The sequence below is a fragment of the Sceloporus occidentalis genome, unplaced genomic scaffold (assembly GCF_023333645.1).
Source record: "Sceloporus occidentalis isolate IW3139 unplaced genomic scaffold, rSceOcc1.0.p SCAF_5, whole genome shotgun sequence".
Lineage (NCBI taxonomy): Eukaryota > Metazoa > Chordata > Lepidosauria > Squamata > Phrynosomatidae > Sceloporus > Sceloporus occidentalis.
The window spans coordinates 119,833,810-119,856,865 of NW_028316985.1; the positions used below are offsets into that span (position 1 = coordinate 119,833,810).

Sequence of the window (23,056 nt, forward strand, 5' to 3'; positions counted from 1 at the left end):
TGTTGTAAGGTATTGTTATGCATTCATAATACTGGGGAAAGGGGGGTCATATTTATTAGCTTGTTGTTTAGTGCAGCTGTGACCTTTTGCTCAAAAGGTAAAGGTTTTCAACTAAATATTAATTACTTGTTGCCTTGTTTTTGGTCTGGCAGCTATTCAGTATTGTAATTTCCAAGTTCATACCAACCAGCATTATTGTAGCTATCTGCAGATGTTATGTTAAGCATTGTTTAACTTCAAAACGTTCATATTTTCAACCTTCATCAATACATTAATAAAGATTATTTATGTTATCAAACACAAGAGCCTTTATTTGGGACTGTACTGATTTTATTATCTTATCTAGAAACTGTGTCTGATCCTCATGAAGCCCCCCAATCTGTGTTGTTTACAGTCTTCAAAAAAGCTCAAAGCACGTAAGATTCTGGGTTTGAATACAGAGAATATTAAATGTTCACATCTGGATTCCAGAGCCATGTTCCAAGACAGCATTTGTGTTTCTACTAGAGATGTCCTTAATGTCAAACAGCTGGAACCAATCTTGCCGTTTGTGACAGTGTTAATGGAGAAAATGGGCAGATTCAGGTCTCTATGCATGAAGAGCATTGTTTGGGGCTGCTGCACAAACCAACTATTGGCATAGATGGGGCATGTATATGTGGCCAGTTGTGTAGCAGTACCATGTACTTGCAGGCTACCTCCTTTAGGATTTTCCCCAAGACATATCCTAGTTTTAATTGGTTGTTTCCTATTTAGAAGATAGGATAGATGAGCAAGGAGCACATTAAAAACACTTCTGTATCCCTAGTTGTTTCTTTATTGAGCCAACCAAATTTTGTGGATTTTGGATGTTATTGTACTTTGCTGTATGGTCAACATGGCTATCCCTGGATAAATAGGGAAACAATCCCTATTTAGAAACATGTATCTGACATGCCAGTATGGCAAAGCTGATTTATAATGCAAGTACAATGTTGCACATAGAATAGTAACAAACATTTGTTTTTCTGCAAAGGCTGCAGTATATTTTGAGTTATTGTAGGCCAATTAATATGGAAAGAACAAGGGGAAGGCTGTTGAGATGTATACAGAACTTTAGATGCTGGCATTAGTTCAGGGAAAAACGTAATGTTATTATCTTCACTGAAATATGAATATTTCATCCAGTGGTGAAAGGTTGCTGGGTAGAGTATAGACAGTAAAACAGCTTTAAATAATTTTAAAAATGTAGAATTGTTGAGATCAGTATTAAGTTCATTTAAACACTTTAAACCAGCTTAAAACTGTGTATGCTGTAACAGAAGTCCACTTGACATTAGGTAGCCCTCTCCTGGAGGAAACAGGTATGTCTTACTAATCAGTCTACTAAATGAATGCCTCAACATTTGTTTGTTAATAATCCAATTTGCTCAGAATTTAACCCAGAAAAATACAATATGATACACACTTTCAACTGGTAGTCAGTAATAGAAAGACAGTGGATGAGAGTGGGAGAAAAGTTTATGTCTGCCCATATCGATAAGAACTCCCTGAACTCATGGCAAAGAGTAGCCTGCAACAAGACATGGAAGGGTAAGTCTGATATTTTCTCTGTGCACCATTTCTAGAAAGGCAAGTTTATTTGCATTCTTGGCTGGACAGGATTGGTAGGGGTGCTGCCAGAAGCATTCTTTCAAGTGATGGCAGGGGAAAGTGCATTTTTCTCAGGGCTGGCCCTGTCACGGGGCAGAGTGAGGCAGCTGAGGTGGAGGTGGTGATGGCGGCAGTGAAAATCCTTTGATTTTTTTCCCCTTCTGGGTTCCTGGCAATTCCCATCCTTCAGATGAGAGAGCTGTCTGTGTGCCTCACATAGCCTATTCCTTGAAGCTGGCCTCATAGCTTCCAGTTTGTTGTAGTAGATACTGTTTCCTAGCTGGTATTTAACTGGCAGTCCACACAGCTACTGGAGCAGCAAAATGTCTTGGGCCAGCCCTGATTTTCCTCCTCTTTCTATGTATTACGATGATGCCTTGAAAGCATCCTTAATCCATAACTCTAGGCAATTTATATATACAAATAAGAATATCAAAATATGTGTGCCTCAGATCAGCTGTAAACTGGAAAAACCTTTGTTATCAATCAGTGCTTTGTAAAACTAGAGAGCTGGCTGCTGTCTTGACCTGAATATTACCTTTTACTTTGGCTGATAGCCAGACCTAGTGGCTGCAATGATCATCCAAGTACATAAATAAACCTAGGCCAGTTCTCTGAGCATTTTGTAGACGTTTTTTCTTAAAAGAAAAAAAAAAAACCCAATCTGTTTTGACTGCTTGCTGTTTTGACGTAGATGCTTTCCAGTAATTTGAGGAGTGGGGGCCATAATATTTCAGACAGCTAAAGTGCAAATGTCCATTTGAACTAAGAACATTTTTGCTGTGGATTGTGTTCCTGTCATTTTCTCCCTATGATCTGACACCTGCTTGTTTGTGCATAAGGCTCTGGCTGATGAAACATAACACTAAATTTGGGGGAGATATCATGCATTATTACTATGCCATGGTCCATGTTGAACTAAGTCAGGGAGAAGGCATTCAGAAATACAACACACCCAGGTGTGGCTCCTGTTTGATTGGTAACATTTAGTTTTATCATGTTAGCTTCCAGGGAGATTTCTGGCTTGATCTGTTCTAGGACCCATTTGTTTGTCGTTTTGGCTGTCCACGGAAACCTTAGCACTCTTCTCCAGCAGCACATCTCAAATTAATTGATTTTCTTCCTATCTGTCTTTTTAACTCTCCAGCTCTCCCATCCATACATGGTAATAGGGAATGCATTGGTGTGTATGATTTAATTTTCATGCTCAATTTTATATCTTTGCTCTTCAGGATCTTCTCTAGTTATTTCATAGCTGCCCTCCCAATTCTTAGACTTCTTATGATTTCTTGACTGCAGTCCCGTTGTTCCGCCTGGCCTGCCCTTGGTAAAGTCTGCATTTCTTTGGGATCATGGATGGATGGCAGTCAGGTAGAGAAGTGAAGCGCAGTATACAGAATGCTGAGAGAAATTTTGCTTCTATGTCCCTCTTTTAAAACATGAAGTCCTTGGGCTGAGATCCTTCTTTGTATGATAACAGAGCTCTGCTGTTATAGCTACTTCTGTTGATGCTGCCCCAAATCCTACCTGTTAAGCCAGGCTGCACCCCATCTGAAAAGTTTCCAATGAACTACAGATCAGGTTGTTGGGAAATGAGGACTTGCAGCACTCTCTTGGTCAAGGGTCAAGTTGAAAAAGGCAGCTGGAGAAACCCCTTGGGGTCCTGCAACACTTGCTTGTTTCAATTCACCCTGTGATAGGGCAGTGTTGCACTTATCATTTTACAGCTCCCTTACTTGCAGTGGCTTGGAAGCCCTTTGGTTGGGGTGCTGCCTGGTTTAAGAGGAAAGATTTTGGGGTCACATTATACCATTAATGATCTTAAACGTGAATCCCAAAAGTTTTGAGATTTTAAGTTTGGCCTACGATCTTGTAAACCTTACATTATATAGCCTCAGAGGTGCTCATACAGACATAATAGAAATCTTGCAAAGATATTTTAGGAGCCTCAAAAATGCAAATACATGGAAATAGGACAGACTGCAGTGTGATGTGAATCAGAATGTGTCCCACAATACCTCTGCCTATCCCTGGCAGAAAAAATGACAACTACATTTTCAAATATTCAAAATTTGCTACCCTTTTGTCATACTCAAAATCTGCTGGTTAAGGTGTTTCCCTCATTCTCCCTAATGGGCTCTGCATGTATTTTGGGGTGGAAAATGCTAGCAATTCTTCTATGGAATAATCGTTTCTGCCCTTTGTTTTAAATTGGTTGCTTTTCTCAGATGGCTCTTGTCCACTAAAGCTCATTGTGCACAACATTTGCTAGTCTTTTAAGGGCTGCAGCAGACTAGCACTGCTCTGGAAAGAAATGGAGAGGATCTTGCATTTATTACTTCAAAAGCAGTATGTTTGCTGGAAGTAATGTTTTTGTTCCCTCCTGCAATAATCTAGTGCTTACTTATAGAACCAAAATGCAAAATGAAAACAAACCCTTCTCATCATGATAAGGGTCTAGGTTACACTTCCATGCAAATAGCTTGATCTTTTCATCACTATTGTTACTTAGCAGTTGATGACTCACAGCTGAGGGGATGAATAAGCACCACTGAAAAGCATTGTGTTTGGGAAGTGATCTGAAATGTTCTGTCTACAGTGTGTGTATGTATGATTGCTGATGCCTTATTCATAAATGCAGATTTCCAGGTGATGAGTACTAGAGTGGAGAAATACTTTGCCCTTGGATGATCATAAGGGAAACAGCAGGTGTTTGACAAGGTTTCCCATGACATTCCCATGACATTCCCATGACATTCTTGCAAACAAGCTTGTAAAATGTGGGCTAGACAAAGGAACTGTTAAATGGATCTGTAATTGGTTGACCGGCCGAACCCAAAGGGTGCTCAACAATGGCTCCTTTTCATCCTGGAGAGAAGTGACCAGTGGGGTCCCACAGGGCTCTGTCCTGGGCCCAGTGCTATTCAACATCTTTATCAATGACCTGGATGACAGAATTGGGAGCATACTTATCAAATTTGCAGATGACACCAAATTAGGGGGAATAGCTAATACCCCAGAGGACAGGATCAAGATTCAAAATGACCTGAATAGACTAGAAAGCTGGGCCAAAGCTAACAAAATGAAATTCAACACAGAGAAATGTAAAATATTGCACTTAGGGCGGAAAAATAAAATGCACAGATATAGGATGGGTGACACCTGGCTGAATGAAACTACGTGTGAAAGGGATCTAGGAGTCCAAGTAGACCACAAGTTGAACATGAGTGAACAGTGTGATGCGGCAGCTAAAAAGGCCAATGCTATTTTAGGCTGCATCAATAGAAGTATAGTGTCTAGATCAAGAGAAGTAATAGTGCCACTGTATTCTGCTTTGGTCAGGCCCCACCTAGAATATTGTGTCCAGTTCTGGGCGCCACAATTCAAAAAGGACATTGAGAAACTGGAGCGTGTCCAAAGGAGGGCGACAAAAATGGTGAAGGATCTGGAGACCATGCCCTATGAGGAACGACTTAGGGAGCTGGGGATGTTTAGCCTGGAGAAAAGAAGGTTAAGAGGTGATATGATAGCCCTGTTTAAATATTTGAAAGGATGTCATATTGAGGAGGGAGCAAGCTTGTTTTCTGCTGCTCCAGAGAACAGGACCCGGAACAATGGATGCAAGCTACAGGAAAAGAGATTCCACCTGAACATTAGGAGGAACTTCCTGACAGTAAGGGCTGTTCGGCAGTGGAATGCACTTCCTCGGAAGGTGATAGAGTCTCCTTCCTTGGAGGTCTTTAAACAGAGGCTGGATGGCCATCTGTCAGGGATGCTTTGATTTGGATTTCCTGCATGGCAGGGGGTTGGAATGGATGGCCCTAGTGGTCTCTTCCAACTCTACGATTCTATGATTCTATGATTCTATGATTCTAAAACTACCTGCATTAGTTTCATATGGACGCCTCTTTTGAATAGCCATAATAGATTATATCCCACTAGATGGCGCTCAAATTATTTAGGAAACTATTTCTGGGCACTTCCTTCAAAGATCCTTTCCAAAACACACACGCATATGAAGAGAGAAAGCAACTTGCTATGCATGCCTGTTTTTCAATGAATAGAAAATATTAGCAGTCTAGAATCACCTATCTCGGAAGGAGCTGGCTCAATAGCAGTTGGTATCCTTCTTAAAGGTGCAGCACACACATGGCTATCTATAAGTATAGCTATATCCCTGCATCTAACTCTGTTTATCTGTTCACATTGTTTATGACTTATGGTGACCCTAAGAGTTTTACTTAGCAAGATTTGTTCAGAGGGGGTTTGCCTTTGTCTCTGGGGTTATTGCATTGCTGAAAAACGCGTTTTACCGCTGCCGAATTGAAGCTTCATTTGGATTGTACCTTGGTGTTACTGTACAGTTTTTCTTCCAAGACCACCATCTGGGTACAGCCCGGCTCTAACATGGGTTCCTGAACTCCACACCCCGTTTCTGCTCAAAGGCAGATGTGTGGGGGCAGTGGTGTCATCCCCTCCTTAAGGTGTCATTTGGTGCAGCCCGCATACCCTGCATCCTCCTATTGATGCCCATGTCAAGTCCACCTTAAAAACCAGAGCTGCACTGGGATGAAGTCTCTTCAGCTGCTTAGCACTGGTGGGTGGGATGGGAGGAAGAAAGAAGGACATTTCCATTGGAACCATCAGATGGCAGCAGAAGTGGAGTTCCACCTGTGGAACCACTGTGCATGTATTTGTGCGCTGACATTCAGAGAGCCGTGTGCTAATGATTACAACCATGCACTTTGCTTTCAATGAGCATTCATTGTAATATATTGCTATCTTCTATAGGAATTATGTAATAGAAGTAGAATATAACTCTACTGGTATGACGTACCAGTGTATGTTGGCAAAGAAATCCCAGCCTCGCCACTGCCCATGGGGGAAGCTTTGCCAGAAGTAAACCTCTATTATTCTGAGCACTAAAGCTGATACTCTGTAATAGACTGACATATATACATATAGATAGATATCTATATCTATAGCCAGCATGGTGTGGTGGTTGGACTATTGGACTATGGACTATGGAGTCCAAGGATTCAATCCTCACTCGGCTATGGAAGTCCACTGGGTGACCTTGGGCAAGCTACATTCTCTCAGCCTCAGTTAGCAAAGGCAAAGCCCCTCTGAACATATCTTGCCAATTAAACCCCATGATACCCTTAGGGTCACCTTAAGTCAGAAACAACTTGAATACACACAGCACAAATAGAGATAGATATAGAAATATTTTTGTTGTTGTTAACTGCCCTCGAGTCGCTCTCAACTCATGGTGGACCCAGTGGATGAGACATCTCCAAGACTCCTTGTCCTTTCCTGCTTAGTTCCTGTAAATTCATACCTGTGAATCCTTAATAGAGTCCATCTGTCTAGAGATATAGTTACAGCTGTAGATAGCCATCTTTGTGCTGTGCTTTTCATGATACCAATTGCTACTGGGCCAAATCCTGCCAAGACATGTGATGCTAGATTGTTAATATTGGAGATTACTTGAAGGCACCCCCCCTCTCTAATATACCATCTTCTCCAAATACCACTGCGATTTCTCTTCCTACCTTCATGTTGCTTCACTGTCATGACAGTGGAACTATAATATATTCTCACAAATAATGAAGTGTTGGGATATTTCACATGTGTTAGCAGGCACACACAAGTTTTTAAAAAGAATAAACTGTCATACCTCATAAGTTATGGATATAATGGGTCTGACTTAGACTTGCTTGTGATATCAAATGCCACTGATGAAGTCTTTTGTAGATGCTGGTGGAATAGAACTGATGCTTGAACATTGCCACCTTGAGGTGTCCTTTCAATATCACTCTTCTCGTAGAATTGAAAATAAATCAATCCTGCACATTAAAGTTTTGAAAGTTTTCTTAGTAAGAATTCTCTGTTCCCTGTGGAGATCTTCCAGGGCCCATTGTGAATTAAAACAAATGGAAGAGGAAGGTGGAGTTTGCTAGAAAAACAAACAAACACAGCTTTTGTGTTCTGCTACTTTTTAAAGCCAGTAGACCATCCTTTCCTGAGGCTACAATGTGTGTCTTTGCTGGAAGGAATGTGCCTGCCTCAGATCTAAACAGAAGTCAAGACAAATGGAAGACAGAGGTCTTGTTTGTTAAGCAACATGCAAAGAATTTCCCCTCAGCTTCATCCGTTGTGAACTTTGGGGATGATCTGAAATATAAGTGCAGGAAAAACTCTACAATCCCCTTTACTCTTGGATTTGCTACTGCAAGTTACCGGGAACATATAACTCCCTTGCTGAAAAAGCATCACTGGCTACCAATTTTGTCAGTAGGTCATAGTATTTTGTTGTTCAGTTACTGCTGCTGCATGTGTTTCTAAGAATTCTATATAAAGTTGGTTTAATTGTTTGTTCATTGTGAAATCTTGGCCCACCAAGCCAGAATCCACCCAGCAATGTTACTAAATGAGCTGTGTGTATATTAACAATGAAATGAGTTCAATCTACTATCAGCTTCTACTGATGAATCTTAATTTTTTTAAAATAAAAAACCCTATCTCCACACTATGGTCTCTGTGCATAATACAGGTTGAACTGTGAAGGAGAAAGTCCTTGATTTCAATTTTCACATCAGCCAGTTCACCAAGTAGTATCCAAAGGTAGGTCATTTTGTTAACCTCCTGTCCTCACTACTTCTATAGCTGAGAAAAGGAACATGAAATGCTTTGAATAGTAACATGGAAGCTCAGCTGTATTTTTTAAAATTTTACTCTTTAGACACTGTTTAGATCCCTGAATCTGCTTCCTACTAATGGAATTTGCAAGTCCACTTTTTTTCAACTGGACATCTAATAACCTCGTTTTATGGATGCATAAAAATGTCACTTTGGAATTGCCCCACAGACGTAACTATTGTGCCATGACCCAGTTGCTTAGGACAAGGAATACCCTTTCATTGCAAAGGCATGTTGCCATAAACATTATGCAGGGGCAACCGAGAACTGACACTCTGCCTTTGCAGGCACTGGCTCTCATTCTAAGCAAGTGTTTAGGATCGAGTTGCCAGGCGCTTGGAAAACATTAGCTAGCAGGAGGAATGCATGTACCAGAAATTGGTACAATTGTCTATAAACATTGGTAGAGGTTCTGCATTCTCCGAAGAAGCTACAACAATGGAGTTTTATTGCTACAGCGATTTCTGTCAGTGCTGTGCTTCAAAAACCTACTTCTTAAGCCAGGCAATAACCTAACCAAGAGGTTTCTGAGGCATGGCAGATTGAGGTGCGGGAAATGATGATGGTAGCACTCTCCTAGTTGTGGGGAACATTGAGATGGGTAACTGAAGAGACCCCTTGGGGTCCTGCCACAGCTGCTTGTCTCAATGTGCCCTGCAACCAGGAGAATGCAGCAGCCATAATTTCCCCGTACCTTGGAAATCCTTTGGTTGGAGTGTTGCTTGGCTTAAGATGTAGGTTAAGGGGTCAAGTTCAGTCATTCACAACCATCAACATGAATCCCAAAGGTTGCAAGGTTGTATGTCCACCTTATAATCTTTTAAATATGAAATAGAATTCCAGACATTGTGTCCTGAATGCAAATAGAGTAGACCTAGACCTCAGCATAGGTAAATCTTACAAAATAGGTTCATTTTATTGATGCAATGGGTATAATTTAGTTTGGATTACCAACAGGATTCAGGTTTAAGTGTCCAACTGGCAGAAGGGCATTCCTATATAATAAGTAGCCACAGCACCCTAATTTTAAGTTGAGTTTACCACACAATCCTCTCAAAAACAATGAAATAGTTTATTGCTGAAGTGCCATGTTCAAACTGGTCAGTCTTGAAATAGCACCTGCTTATCTCTGCTGAGCATTAGAGGAGAGAAAAATAGAATGTCTGTATGGGGTGTCAGGCATTTTGAGTTCTACAGCTTTCCCAGTGGTTTTTTCTCTCCACATCAGAAGGTAGTTCTTGGTTGGCTTGTCTGCAGACTCCTTGTCAGCCCATCTATCATATGGGCCTAAAAATTAAGCCACAATATTTACTGGACAACTCCCCTTCCTTACTAGCATAAATGCTGTGAACATACAAACTATGTGAGTGCTAGATTGCATTTGTGTTATTATCTATACCTCGCTTTACTATCAAAAGGAGCAAATATTTATTTAGTTAGTTTGAGCTACAGTGAGCTCCTGTTACCTGCTGCAGGTTCCAGGATCCCCCATGGATACCAAAATCCATGGATGCTCAAGCCCTATTAAATTCAGTGGCATAGGTTTGCTTCTGGGAATGTATACTTTTTTGGAATATTTTCAAGCTGTGGATAAGGAATCCGTGGATAAGTAGGGCTGACTGTATATCTCACCTTTCTCTCAAAATAGGGCTCATGGCAGCTACATGATTGTTCTAGGCACCAGTGGCATGACTGTGTGGTCATTTTTCTATATGGTGCCACCACTTAGACATGTCTATTGTCCTAACAAAGCACTGAAGATTTCCTCTTTCTTTCAATACTCTAACTCAGAAACACAAACCCACCCAGAACTGGTAAGAAGGGCTCAAATGACCATTTCATTATTGTGCATTACTGGGAAGCATCAAGTTTACCTTTTAAAAAAAGATTGCTCTTCACATTATTGCATTAAGCAAAGCTCTTTAATTGTACAAAAGAACCTCCGAAGCATGGGAATTAGTCGTAACAACTTATTCAAGTCTACAGCACCTGTGGTGACTTTCCTTTTGTCTTTTTCTTCCACTTTCCTCTGTTGGGAGGAGCCATTCCATTGAAATGTTGGGGAAGTAGGGGTGCTTTCACATTTCTATGGAGACACGGCTGGAAAATAATCAGCAAAAAAAAAAGAGAGACACCTTCATTGGCACAGCAGCAGCCACTTGATTATGGATGTGGCATTCGGAATGCTGCTACAGGAGATGAAAATGGAATCCTTTTTTTGGCAAGGCACAAAAACAGTATTATTTCAATTGACTTTTGTTTCTGTCTAACTTTTTTGCTACTGACTTTCCTTGAGCATTTATCCTATTCAGAAAGACACATAAAGCCCAGTTTCATTTTTGAGGAGCTTCCTTCCTCTTTAACACAAGCATTACACTTTCTCAAATTTATTGCTACTTTTGCTGTTTTGTCCTTTTGTTTTGAAGGAACCTACAGATTTCCTGGACAAGCAACTTTGTTTCCTTTGTGCTAGGAAAACCTTTTAAAGAGCTCTACCAGTAAAAGATGAGACTCATCTAAGAGGCAATCTTCCTTTAGCTTGGCCAAATTTACCCTGGAGGTACCAGATTTCATCTTGTTTCGGTTGCTATTCAGGGTCAGCCAGGTCTGGCTAATACTTGGTGTACCAGGTGCTGTAGGCTATATTTCAGAGCAAGCCAATTATAAACTACCAGCTCAGAGACACATACATATACACAGTGCTGAGTTGACCCAATTGGGTAAGTTGAAACCTACAATCTGATTTGTTAACTGTTACATAAAGGGCTTTCTTACACAAGTATTACATGTGTGTAGTCATCAGTTGAAGGCTTCAGCATAGCACTGTAAATACAGTGGATCCTTGTTATACGCTGGGGTTTGGTTCCAAGATCCCATGTGGATAACAAAATCTGTGGATGCTCAAGTCCCATTAAATATAAGGACATAGCAAAATGGTGTCCCTTATAAAAAAGGGAAAATCAAGGTTTGATATTTGAAATTTATACTTTTTTGGAACATTTTCAAACCATGTATAAAAAATCCATGTATAAGAAGGGTCAACTGTAAACTGTCAATTTCTTCAAATATACTATGACTTACTTAACATTATCTTTAGAGTGGCCCACATTACCAAATGTAAAAGAATACACAACTGGGGATAGATATCAAATCAGAAGCCAAAAATTAAGAAAAACAAAACAGGTGTGCCTTCAAAGTTTTCTTGAAGACTTGTCCAAACTATAATGGAAGCCAACTGCTGGGTAATTAATAGACTCATTGTCAAAAAGTCCTGTACCTTGTATGCACAACCTTATTGATTTTATTCCTGGGCAATTGAGAAAGTATTTTGTTGATGTGACAGGATAGTGCTATATGTAGGATAAAAGGGAGACCCAGGTAGTCTTATAAAGCAAAGACCAATATACATGCAAGAGTTCTGGACCCAGTGCTATTCAACATCTTTATCGGTTACTTGTACAGTGCGTCCTTGGTATACGCGGGGGATCCGTTCCGGACGCCCCCGCGTATACCAAATTCCGCGTATGCTCAAGTCCCGTTGTCCCCAATGGCGGCGCGCGTGCACGCGCGCCGCCATTGGACACAACTTCCCTCCGTCCCCTCTCCTCCCCCCAACTCTTTCTTTCCTTCCCTCCCTCCCTCCCTCCTTCCTTACTTATCTTTTCGTCGCCGGGGGCCCCCGTCGCTGCTGCCGCCGCCGCCGCCACCACCGCCTCAGCCGGAGCCGGGGGGAAGACCGGGTGGGGGTTTTGGAGGCCAAGAAGCCTCCAGCCTGCCACCCGGCCCTTCTGTGGCGGCGGCGGCGGCGGCAGCGGAGCACCAGCGCCAGAGGCCTCTTCGGCCCCCACTCCGCCGCCGCCACCGCCAGCACCTCTCTGCAAGGGCCGGGGGGTGGACTGGAGGCCTCTTGGTCTCCAGTCCGCCACTCGGCCCCTGCATCGAGGTGTAGGCGCCGGCGGAGTGGGGGCCGAAGAGGCCCCAGGCGCTCGGCCTCCTCCTCCTCCTCCTCGCCGCGGCGCCGCCACGGCTGATGGGGGAAAGGCCAGGCGCTGCTCCTGGAGTCCTCCAGGAGCAGAGCCCGGCCTTTCCCCTGGCTGTAGCCGCGGAGGGAAGGCCTCTGGCGCTGGAGGACCAGCGCCAGAAGCCTCCCCTCCGTCGCCACGGCTGACGGGGGAAAGGCCGGGCGCTGCTCCTGGAGTCCTCCAGGAGCAGAGCCCGGCCTTTCCCCTGGCTGTAGCCGCGGAGGGAAGGCCTCTGGCGCTGGAGGACCAGCGCCAGAAGCCTCCCCTCCGTCGCCACGGCTGACGGGGAAAAGGCCGGGCGCTGCTCCTGGAGTTCTCCAGGAGCAGAGCCCGGCCTTTCCCCTGGCTGTAGCCGTGGAGGGAAGGCCTCTGGCGCTGGAGGACCAGCGCCAGAGGCCTCCCCTCCGTCGCCACGGCTGACGGGGGAAAGGCCGGGCGCTGCTCCTGGAGTCCTCCAGGAGCAGAGCCCGGCCTTTCCCCTGGCTGTAGCCGCGGAGGGAAGGCCTCTGGCACTGGAGGACCAGCTCCAGAGGCCTCCCCTCCGTCGCCACGGCTGACGGGGAAAAGGCCGGGCGCCGCTCCTGGAGTCCTCCAGGAGCAGAGCCCGGCCTTTCCCCTGGCTGTAGCCGCGGAGGGAAGGCCTCTGGCGCTGGAGGACCAGCGCCAGAGGCCTCCCCTCCGTCGCCACGGCTGACGGGGAAAAGGCCGGGCGCCGCTCCTGGAGGACTCCAGGAGCAGAGCCCGGCCTTTCCCCTGGCTGTAGCCGCGGAGGGAAGGCCTCTGGCGCTGGAGGACCAGCGCCAGAGGCCTCCCCTCTGTCGCCACGGCTGACGGGGGAAAGGCCGGGCGCTGCTCCTGGAGTCCTCAAGGAGCAGAGCCCGGCCTTTCCCCTGGCTGTAGCCACGGAGGGAAGGCCTCTGGCACTGGAGGACCAATGCCAGAGGCCTCCCCTCCGTCGCCACGGCTGACGGGGAAAAGGCCGGGCGACGCTCCTGGAGGACTCCAGGAGCAGAGCCCGGCCTTTCCCCTGGCTGTAGCCGCGGAGGGAAGGCCTCTGGCGCTGGAGGACCAGCGCCAGAGGCCTCCCCTCCGTCGCCACGGCTGACGGGGGAAAGGCCGGGCGCTGCTCCTGGAGTCCTCAAGGAGCAGAGCCCGGCCTTTCCCCTGGCTGTAGCCGCGGAGGGAAGGCCTCTGGCGCTGGAGGACCAGCGCCAGAGGCCTCCCCTCCGTCGCCACGGCTGACGGGGGAAAGGCCGGGCTCTGCTCCTGGAGTCCTCCAGGAGCAGCGCCCGGCCTTTCCCCCGTCAGCAGTGGCGGCGCCGCGGCGAGGAGGAGGAGGCCGAGCGCCTGGGGCCTCTTCGGCCCCCACTCCGCCGGCGCCTGCACCTCGATGCAGGGGCCGAGTGGCGGACTGGAGACCAAGAGGCCTCCAGCCCACCTCCCGGCCCTTGCAGAGAGGTGCTGGCGGTGGCGGCGGCGGAGTGGGGGCCGAAGAGGCCTCTGGCGCTGGTGCTCTGCTGCCGCCGCCGCCGCCACAGAAGGGCCGGGTGGCAGGCTGGAGGCTTCTTGGCCTCCAAAACCCCCACCCGGTCTTCCCCCCGGCTCCGGCTGAGGCGGTGGTGGCGGTGGCGGCGGCAGCAGCGACGGGGCCCCCCGGCGATAAAAAGGTAAGTAAGGAGGGAGGGAGGGAAGGAAGGAAAGAGTTGGGGGGAGGAGAGGGGAGGAGAGGGGAGGGAGGGAAGTTGTCCCCAATGGCGGCGCGCGTGCACGCGCACCGCCATTGGGGACAAAATCCCCGGATTTGCCATGCGCGTATGCTTAAATCCGCGCATGGCAAATCCGCGTATAAGGAGGACCTACTGTATGATGGACTAGGGGGCAGGCTTATCAAATTTTCAGATGACACCAAATTAGGAGGGGTACCTAATACTCCGGAGGAGAGGTTTAGAATTCAAATTGAATTTAACAGATTTAAAAGGTGGGCCAAAACGAACAAAATGAATTTCAACAGGGAGAAATATAATGTACTGCATCTAGGCAGAAAAAAATGAAACACATAGATACAGGATGGAGGACACCTAGCTTAACAGTACATGTGGAAGGAATCTAGGAGTCCTAGTAGCCAAGTTGAATATGAGTCAACAGTATGATGTGGCAGCTAAAAAAGCCAATGCGATTTTAGGCTGCATCAATAGGAGTATAGTGTCTAGACTGAGGGATGTAATAGTACCACTCTATTCTGCTTTGGTTGGACATCACCTGGAATTGTGGCACCTGGAATAGCACAATTCAAGAAGGATGTGGACAAGTTGGAATATGTCCAGATGAAGTTGATCTAAATGGTGTAATGTCTGGAAAACATGTCCTATGAAGAGTGGCTTAGGGCAGGGGTAGGCAACCCTTTTGAGCCGGGGGCTGGGTTGCTGTCCCTCAGACAACTGGGGGCCGAAGCCAAAAAATAAATAATTAAATAATTTTTTAAAAATTAAATATATAAATAAATCAGGACAAATGTAGGACAAAATTGTCAAATGGAAGACACTTTTTTTTAAAAAATGGAGGACACGTGAAAAAATTTGCTGATTTTTTAAAAAATGTTAATATAAATGCATGTTTCTGAGGCTTCTATAGACAATTGCCCCCCAACAGCCCCGGCGGCAATCGGCGGCAGGACCGGGCTGGGGCCGGTCCCAAGGCCTCATGGGGCCGCAGGTTGCCTACCCCTGGCTTAGGGAGTTGGGTATGTTTAGCCTGGGGAAGGGAAAGATAACAGGTATTTAAACATTTGAAGGGATGTCATCTTGACAGTGGAGCAATGGATTCAAGCTACAAGAAAAGAGATCCCATGTAAACCATAGGAAGAACTTTCCAACAATGTTCCCGTCCAACAGTGGAACATGCTCCCTCAGAGTGTGGTGGAATCTCCTTTGAAGGTTTTTAAGCAGAGGCTGAATGGCCATGTGCTGAAAATGCTTCACTATTTTATTTATATGTCACCTTTCTCCTAGGCTGAGACCCAAAGTGGCTTCCATAACACATTAAAATGTTCACAAAAAGTTAAAGATAAATATAAAAACAGTACATTAAAACACTATAAAATACGATTAAAGTATATATCTACATTAAAAATCTTTCCTGATTAAGCATTAAAAAGTTTGCTTAAATAAAAATGTTTTAATAAGAATGATTCTATAACTTTTCTATTCATACAACTAGAAAAAAACGTTGTGGTTGGACACTGCCTGCAGGGTAGATTTGGCCCATAGATCAATTTCCTGGCCTGTTGCTTCTTCCTGGCTTAAACATTGTAATCTGTGAGCATTTAGGAAGTGTAGGTGATATAAAATGGAGCAGAATTCAAATGTCTCACAAACGTAAACATTTAATAGTGCATTTATTGATTATGTTTTGTACAGACATAATAATAGCAAGTTATAAACTTTTTTCCTTTTACTTAGACCTTAACTGTATAGAACATATTTACATGGTGGAGGGAAGGATAGACAACTTGAGGTACACACATTCTGCCTGCCCCCCAAGAGTATCTGAGGTATAAATACAAGTATATTTTAAATAATTACTTTCATGCTTTATCTATGTTTGGACAATAAAGTGTGAACAAGTATACATGTTTACAACAGGATGGTATATACAACATACATATTTTTACACATTTAAACATGTAAAAAGTATACAAAGAATACACAAAGTTTCTCTATTGATGAGAAATACTATATGGTGCAATCCTTAACACAATTTGCCTGGTAGTGAGGTTCACAGCTACCGCAATGGATTTGCTGCTCAATAAATGTTTTTAGGCTACTGTTGTAAGGATAGCATTTAGTACAATTTTGTCTGCAAGTCACATCTGAAACAATCCTGATTCCTGGGTAGCGTCTCTTGAAAAGGGCTTCATCTCTGAAATTGTTATAGGGAAGCTAGAATCCCTAGAGAGGAGCCAAGATGGGGAATGTTACCCCATGACATTTCTTACAACAAGTGGACCCAAACTTTGCAATGCTACTTTTTTTCACCACAAATCCTATAATCCATCCATCCATCCATCCATCCATCCATCCATCCATCCATCCGTATGGCACCAGGCATGATGACAGAGGGATTTTGGGATCTGTAAGTAAAAAATATTAACTTGGCTAAGCTGCGAGTAGATCAACATACAAAGAAGTGCCCTAGCCTGGCCTATGTTCCTCATTGCAAGTTTCCCTGCTCCTGAATCCTGAGCTGATCTGAGCAAACAAGTTGTGCTGTAACACACAAAGAGGAGAGCATGAGCACAGAGGAACACATGAAAGGCAAGGGTCACAAATAGACATGCTGACATGAAAATAGGACAGGCAAGAGTGCTATTGCTAAGAATTCTACACCACGTGTTAAAACACCACAATTCTTCATCACACATACTATATATACACTTAAGTAACACTGAAAATGGTAACAAAGGGCTGGTTCCAGCCATGCCTCTGCCTGAAGGTAGGGGAAAGTGGCAACTTCAAGGTTGCACACTTCTTTATGTGAGTCAGCAAGATGGAACTATATGTCCAACTTTTCACACTATCTTTGGTACAAGACGGTATCTCAGCAGTCATCTCTGGCTGCAGGGAGAAGAGCAGGGATGACAAAAAGGCAGGGTTTGAAGGGACAGAGTCCTCCAACAAGAGCAACTACAGATTTGCTTCATACAAATACACAAACCAATCACTGCCCACATTACATTCACACTTTACTCACACTGGTTCAGTGCATCTCTACACTAATACTGCATCTTTACACTGAAGCACGATCCTTATACAGGAGTGCCATGTGGGGTTTTGGACATGGGAAGACAAGATTCACAGCCACAGTCAAGGTCCTGCTTTTGGGCACATATTACCCACTGAACGGCAAGACCACAGTGTTATTTTAAGATCAAGTGTTATGCTTACTTTATATCATAATAACCAAATATTTAGTTGCTGCTGAAGAATAGTCTCAAATGATCAGGAAGAGACCAGTAGCCCACTCTTCATTCCCACGTTGTGCTATTTTTTTAAATGGTAACATTCTGTGGCCAAAAGGATGTCTCCTGCACCCCACCAAAGACTTTTGGGGTTCCTTACTAATACGCACTGCACATTATATTATGTTGGAAATCTTTTGTTGCATGTATTTTTGTTTTTTAAAAATTGATTTTTCTGGAAACACTTGACAATCTACAGTTTCAAAGTGATAAAACAATAACAGCAGCATAATTCTACAAATATCTGACCAGATATCATTAATAACTTCTTATTGCTATCCTGGCTGATGTAGCACATATTAATAGTTGACAGGTCTGGGGTTTTCCTTTGAAAACTAGTGACCTGCACAATGGAATGTTCCATCCTTTGAAGCCTCTGTTCATCCTAACTTGCAGTTTTTCACATTGTGCCACATAATCTGATGGCAACGAACAACATTAAAAAAAAAAGCTTCAGAATCTCTGAATATTTTGGAAGTTTCTGCTCAAACCATGTGAGGAAGTGAGGTTATATGGTTATAGTAGACTGGAATATACCTTTAGATTCCCAACAACAACCATTACACTTTTTTGAACTCTATAATCCTCCAGTTATGACAATATCCAGTGCTATATTTGAATTACTGAAAGCAGCTTCACTTCTATTCTTGTGTCACTTGTTTTCTGTTTATTCCTATGAGAGGCATTCAGAAAGATGACTTTAATAAGATTCCTGTTTGTTACTTTAGCAGGTGCTGAACTATACAGTAAACAGCAGCCATTTATTAGGTGCGTTGAAAAGAGAGCCAAACATCAGACACAATGAAAAAGAAGGCCCACTGTTTTTCAAAATACAGGTTCAGTCTCCCTTATCCAAAAAGTTTGGGGCCAGAAAAGTGTTTTGGATTTTGGAATATTCATATATACAAAATGAAATACTTTGGAGATGGGGTCCAAGTCTAAACAAGAAATTCATTTATGTTTCGTATATACCTTATACACGTAGTCCAAAAGTAATTTTACACATAACATTTTAAATAATTTTGTACATGAACAAAGTTTGTTTACACTGAGCCATCAGAAAGCAAAGGTTCACTATCTCAACCACCCATATGGACAACTGAGGATTTTGGAGCACTGATAAAGGAGACTCAACCCTGTATGTATTTTTTCCCAAGGGCCATAGTTCTCAGTCATTCTCACTAAGACAACTAAAATTCTTGGTGCTGTCACTTTCGGCATGTTCAGTGTTTGAAGCATACAGGCATACCTCAGGTAACAAGTTAGATTCACTCTGAGAGTGAATCTTCTTTTTATGAAGGCTTTTGGACACAGATGCCTGGAAGTGGGCTCTTTCCCATTCAAAGGAGGAGAAAATCTCCCAGTGGCACCAGCCCAAGAGGTGGATCAGACAGGAGACTTTAGGATGCCAACAAAGGTTTACTGGAACTAAAAAAAAATTTATAGTTAGCCCTTGGTATCCACGGATTCCTTATCCATGGATTCAACCATCCACAGCTTGAAAATATTAAAAAAAATATAAATTCCCAAAAGCAAACCTTGATTTTGCCATTTTATGTGAGGGACACCATTTTAATATACCATTGAGCAGCCACAGATTTTGGTATCCATGGGGATCCTGGAACCAAACCCCACTGGATACCAAGGGCACACTATATAGTATACAGTAGATTAACTGGTGGAGAGAGACATAGAGATAGGAAGTGGTTGTAGTGGACTCTCAAAACCCACTCCCAGTTCAGTAAGCAAAGTATAGGACAACCCTTAATGTTCAAGCTTTTAGTGATTCATCCTCTTTCAGCAGAAGCCTCAGAAATCTTTGCTCATGTAGTGAGCCACAGTGAGATGTATGTGGTTAAAGAAAGTCAAAAATAGATATTCCTGTGTTTTGGGAAAGGCCTTCAGCCGGTCTGTAGAAGATTAATGTTTTTGTTTATTTCCTTTATATTTTGCTCTGGTGTTAAAAACCTATCCCTCTTCTTTCTATGTTATATCTGCCTTTTGAACCAAATGTTTAGGAATATATCTACTTTGTTAACTGAGGTACACCTGTATATTCAAGATATTTTAAATGAACACCAAAAAACATGAAGCCTGAGCATGGCAAATAGATATTTTATATAAGTGGACCCATGGGGAAGTTGTGAATGACTGTTAGCTTCCTGCAGTAATGAGCTCGTATCTGTCTGGTTGTAATTGCTCAGGAAGCTTTCATATTTGTGCACATACAGAACTACTGCCACTGCAAAAGAAATATGTTGAAATGCATTGGGCATTTTAAAAATTAAGTCAGTCACATCAGCATTAGGTGTTCTGCCTTTTTTCTTCTTTGCCATATCAAGGAAGTCTCCATTTTCCTTTTTTGAAATAAATGAGAAATACAGAACCTAAGAGTGAAGATCTGAAGCTTTTCGTGGTCAAGGGTTCTAATGGAACATCTCCTTCACATGTTAAAGTCTTTCCAATTGCTTCCAAGTGTGCCAGACACTGATACTTACTGTTCTGTTTTCTAATACTCTGTTCAGCAATTCATACTTCTACTTCCATGCAAACCTTCCTTCACTTACTTTAGCAAGAACCCACTGATGAGTGCCAACAAATCTAGTGGATGAAATGGTCCCTCAAGAAATGGCACACAGATATACACATAAAGCTAACATTATATACGAATGAATCCTTTCTACTATATTCCAGAAATATTAAGAGTTTTGCTTCTCAGAAGCAATTCACACTGTTTAAACACACACATGTATAACATTACTTCTTTGTTTTAGTTGCACCATCCAATATATTCCAGTCAAGGCCTACACTATAGGCCTAACACCAACAGGAAGCAGCTTTAAAATGTATGGTACTGCCACAGACATTTGAGTGAGAATGTCAAACCAAACACTCCTCCTTCAGGACAAGCCTTAACAGGCCACACTGTGATCCTTTCTGGGGCACACAATCAACAGTTCCTGAAAATATCTGTGTATGCCAGTGAAATGTTGGTTTGCTTCGGTTGTCACCTGGATTTTCCTTCTTTAGCCTCAAGATTCTGATTAATGAAAGAGTCTCTGATCTTAACCACGTCTGTTGCACACATGTGTCCAAAAGCCTTTGTGTACCAGTCAGGCTTATGGCCCCTGTTTTAAAGAAACAGAGCAAATGAAGCTGGTAATAATTGCCTTTATTTGAAGGGACAAAAATCAAACAAGCATTCCCAAAGCAGGAGTCTATATCAGAGGAAAAATGGAATTCTAACAAGGGAATCACATTTTTTACAGCAATGACTTTTACAAAATCCCATGACACTGTGCAAGTATGAGTAAAACATGCATGCAAGATAGATAGATAGATAGATAAATAAATAAATAAATAAATAAATAAATAAATAAATAAATAAATAAATATTTTTGTTAAAAAAATCCAGAGCAACTGTAAATCAGGAAATATACAGTGGTCCCTTGCCTTATGCAGGGATCTGTTCCGGACTCCACCACGTAAGGCAAGTTCCGCCTATGCTCAAGTCCCATTAAGAATAATGGGGCTCATGCATGTGGTGGTGTGAGTGCTGTGGTTGCGCACACCATTCATTGAATGGCACAGGACTTCCAGCATAAGCTGGAAGCCATGTAAAAGGTGCCCGCGTACGATGCGGGCGCACTGTAGTAGTGCAGACACCTATCACCACTGGTTAGTTATCTTTCTACATGATAGTGTGGCCCTTCAGATGTCATTGTACTGCAACTCCCAGTGCTCTTACCACTGCTTATGCTAGGGTTTCTGGAAGTTGTAATTCAATGACACCTGGATGAGGGCACATGATCCCACCTCTGTTCTCAACATACGCAAGAGGAAGGGGAAAGACAGCCAATATGGCACTAGTCGGCACTGCAAACTGTCATGTGACATGGCAATAAATATAGAGGGCTGGACAAGCGCTCACACATAATAGAAGAAGAGAATAAATGAAGAAAAAGTTTACCTTAAATCAATTCTGCACATATAGGTGAGTTTGGATTTTCCCAGGCCACAGGGTTCAATGAGATACCTGGACAGGAGCACATTTACTCTGACACCAAGAACTGGAGCATGGCCATGGTCCACTGAGGAGCTTAAAAGTGCACAAGCTCCCTTAGATAAGTTTTTCCTCCAAGTCCTGTTGAAAACAAGCAGAATTTTATAAAGGTAGGGGAAGGATTTTTTTGGCTATCTTTAGTCATGATAAGCAGCAAGTAAAAATATATTAAACAAAATGTGGTTGAAGTCCAACATCTCACCAGTGTAGAATAAATATCTGCATGCAGAGATACACTGTGTCAGATTTAAACAACACATATCAGTGAGTGGGTGCCATTGTGCAAACAACAATGCACAAATGCAATGTGCAACTAGAATCCTCAATGTGCAATGTTGTCTGCACAACTTAGCATGCATATGTCACTAACTGGGTGTTGGCCAGTGAAAGATCGCATGGATGCAGATATCAGTTCAAGGTGGGAAGGGGTTACAAATATTAAAGAAAAAGATGACTCAATATATGTGTGAAGATTGTTATTTTTGAGCAAGTTCTTCTTTCTGTTTTATTACAAATTTGTAGGTTTACCTGAGGACTACATAGTCTCTGGCAGGGTGTGGCGCCATACTGTTTTGCACATATTGGTAAACATCCGTTTGGCTGTCCAAAGTCTCAATCACTTTTGCATCTAAAAGATCTTCATCCCAAAGATGCTGTTCCTTAAGTATACGGCTTAAGACCTCTTCAGGTGTTGCAGGGATTTCAACAGTGGATTTCCACAACCGGAGGGGTGGGCCCTCACAAACCTAAAAAACATTGCCATGGGGATCTGAGTTATGCTCTAGTACAGTTAATAATCTTAATTCAACAACTCTTTGATACTGTTAACCTTTAAAGACTACCTTCTGAATTGAGCCAAGTTGAAAATAAAATGGAGGATCTAGCTGGCATTTCATCTCTACCCCTTCTGATACAATGGTAAAATTTATGGTTGGCAAGCATAATTCATAAAGTGACCCAACAATGACCAGATTAAAAAGGGTAGGGTGCATGATTAGTGCAAGGTGAAATTCTCTATGTAAATAAAATGAAGAAGCCAATACTGTACATGATAAACCCAAACCACAAGTTTAGAATCCTCTATATCTAGGAATGAGCAAAGCATGGCCCAACATGTGGCAAAAAGGAGGGTTTTGTGGTCCTCAGCCCCTTCAGAATCTCCAGAGCCTTTTCTGCCCCCCCCCCCCAAAAGAGGGGAAAAAAGCAAATGAATGGGTGCTCCTGGAAGTTTCCAAGTGTGACATTTCATCTTTTAAATGGGTTGCAAGGCTATTTTCATTTTGCTTTTTGGTAATCTATGTGGTCCCTAGAGGATTGGGTGACATAAAAATGGGTTTTGAGTCTGGCACACTTGCCCACCCTCTAAACTATATCATAATTCAGAGAATAGGCAATTCTTCCAGGTTTCTTCCGGGGTTTCCATGGGCTGCCAAAACACCACCTTCCTCTAACCATGCCACAAACTTCGAAGTATAATAATAAATAATATAAATAAAAGCTTTATTTGTATATCGCTTTTCCTTCTTGATCAAAGCGGTTCACAATACGGCAATTGTGTGAAGTAGATGAAAGTCCACTTCTGGTTTTGAGAAAAATAAACAAATGTGTAACAAAATAGGG

At 43.1% G+C, this 23,056-nt stretch overlaps 1 protein-coding gene across 3 annotated transcripts in view; it reads right to left on the minus strand.

Moving 5' to 3' along the window:
- Positions 1–15,729: 15,729 nt before the first annotated feature.
- LOC149312752 (rho GTPase-activating protein 7-like) overlaps positions 15,730–23,056 on the minus strand; it is a 270,354-nt gene continuing 263,027 nt past the window's right edge. For all 3 annotated transcript variants that reach the window (XM_089525291.1, XM_089525292.1, XM_089525293.1), the window contains 3 exons: positions 21,965–22,182; positions 21,344–21,517; positions 15,730–20,501 (listed from right to left, as the gene is read on the minus strand). In XM_089525291.1, the coding sequence (XP_089381417.1) occupies positions 20,381–20,501; positions 21,344–21,517; positions 21,965–22,182 (513 nt within the window). In that variant the 3' untranslated portion in view covers positions 15,730–20,380. The remainder of the gene's footprint in view (positions 20,502–21,343; positions 21,518–21,964; positions 22,183–23,056) is intronic.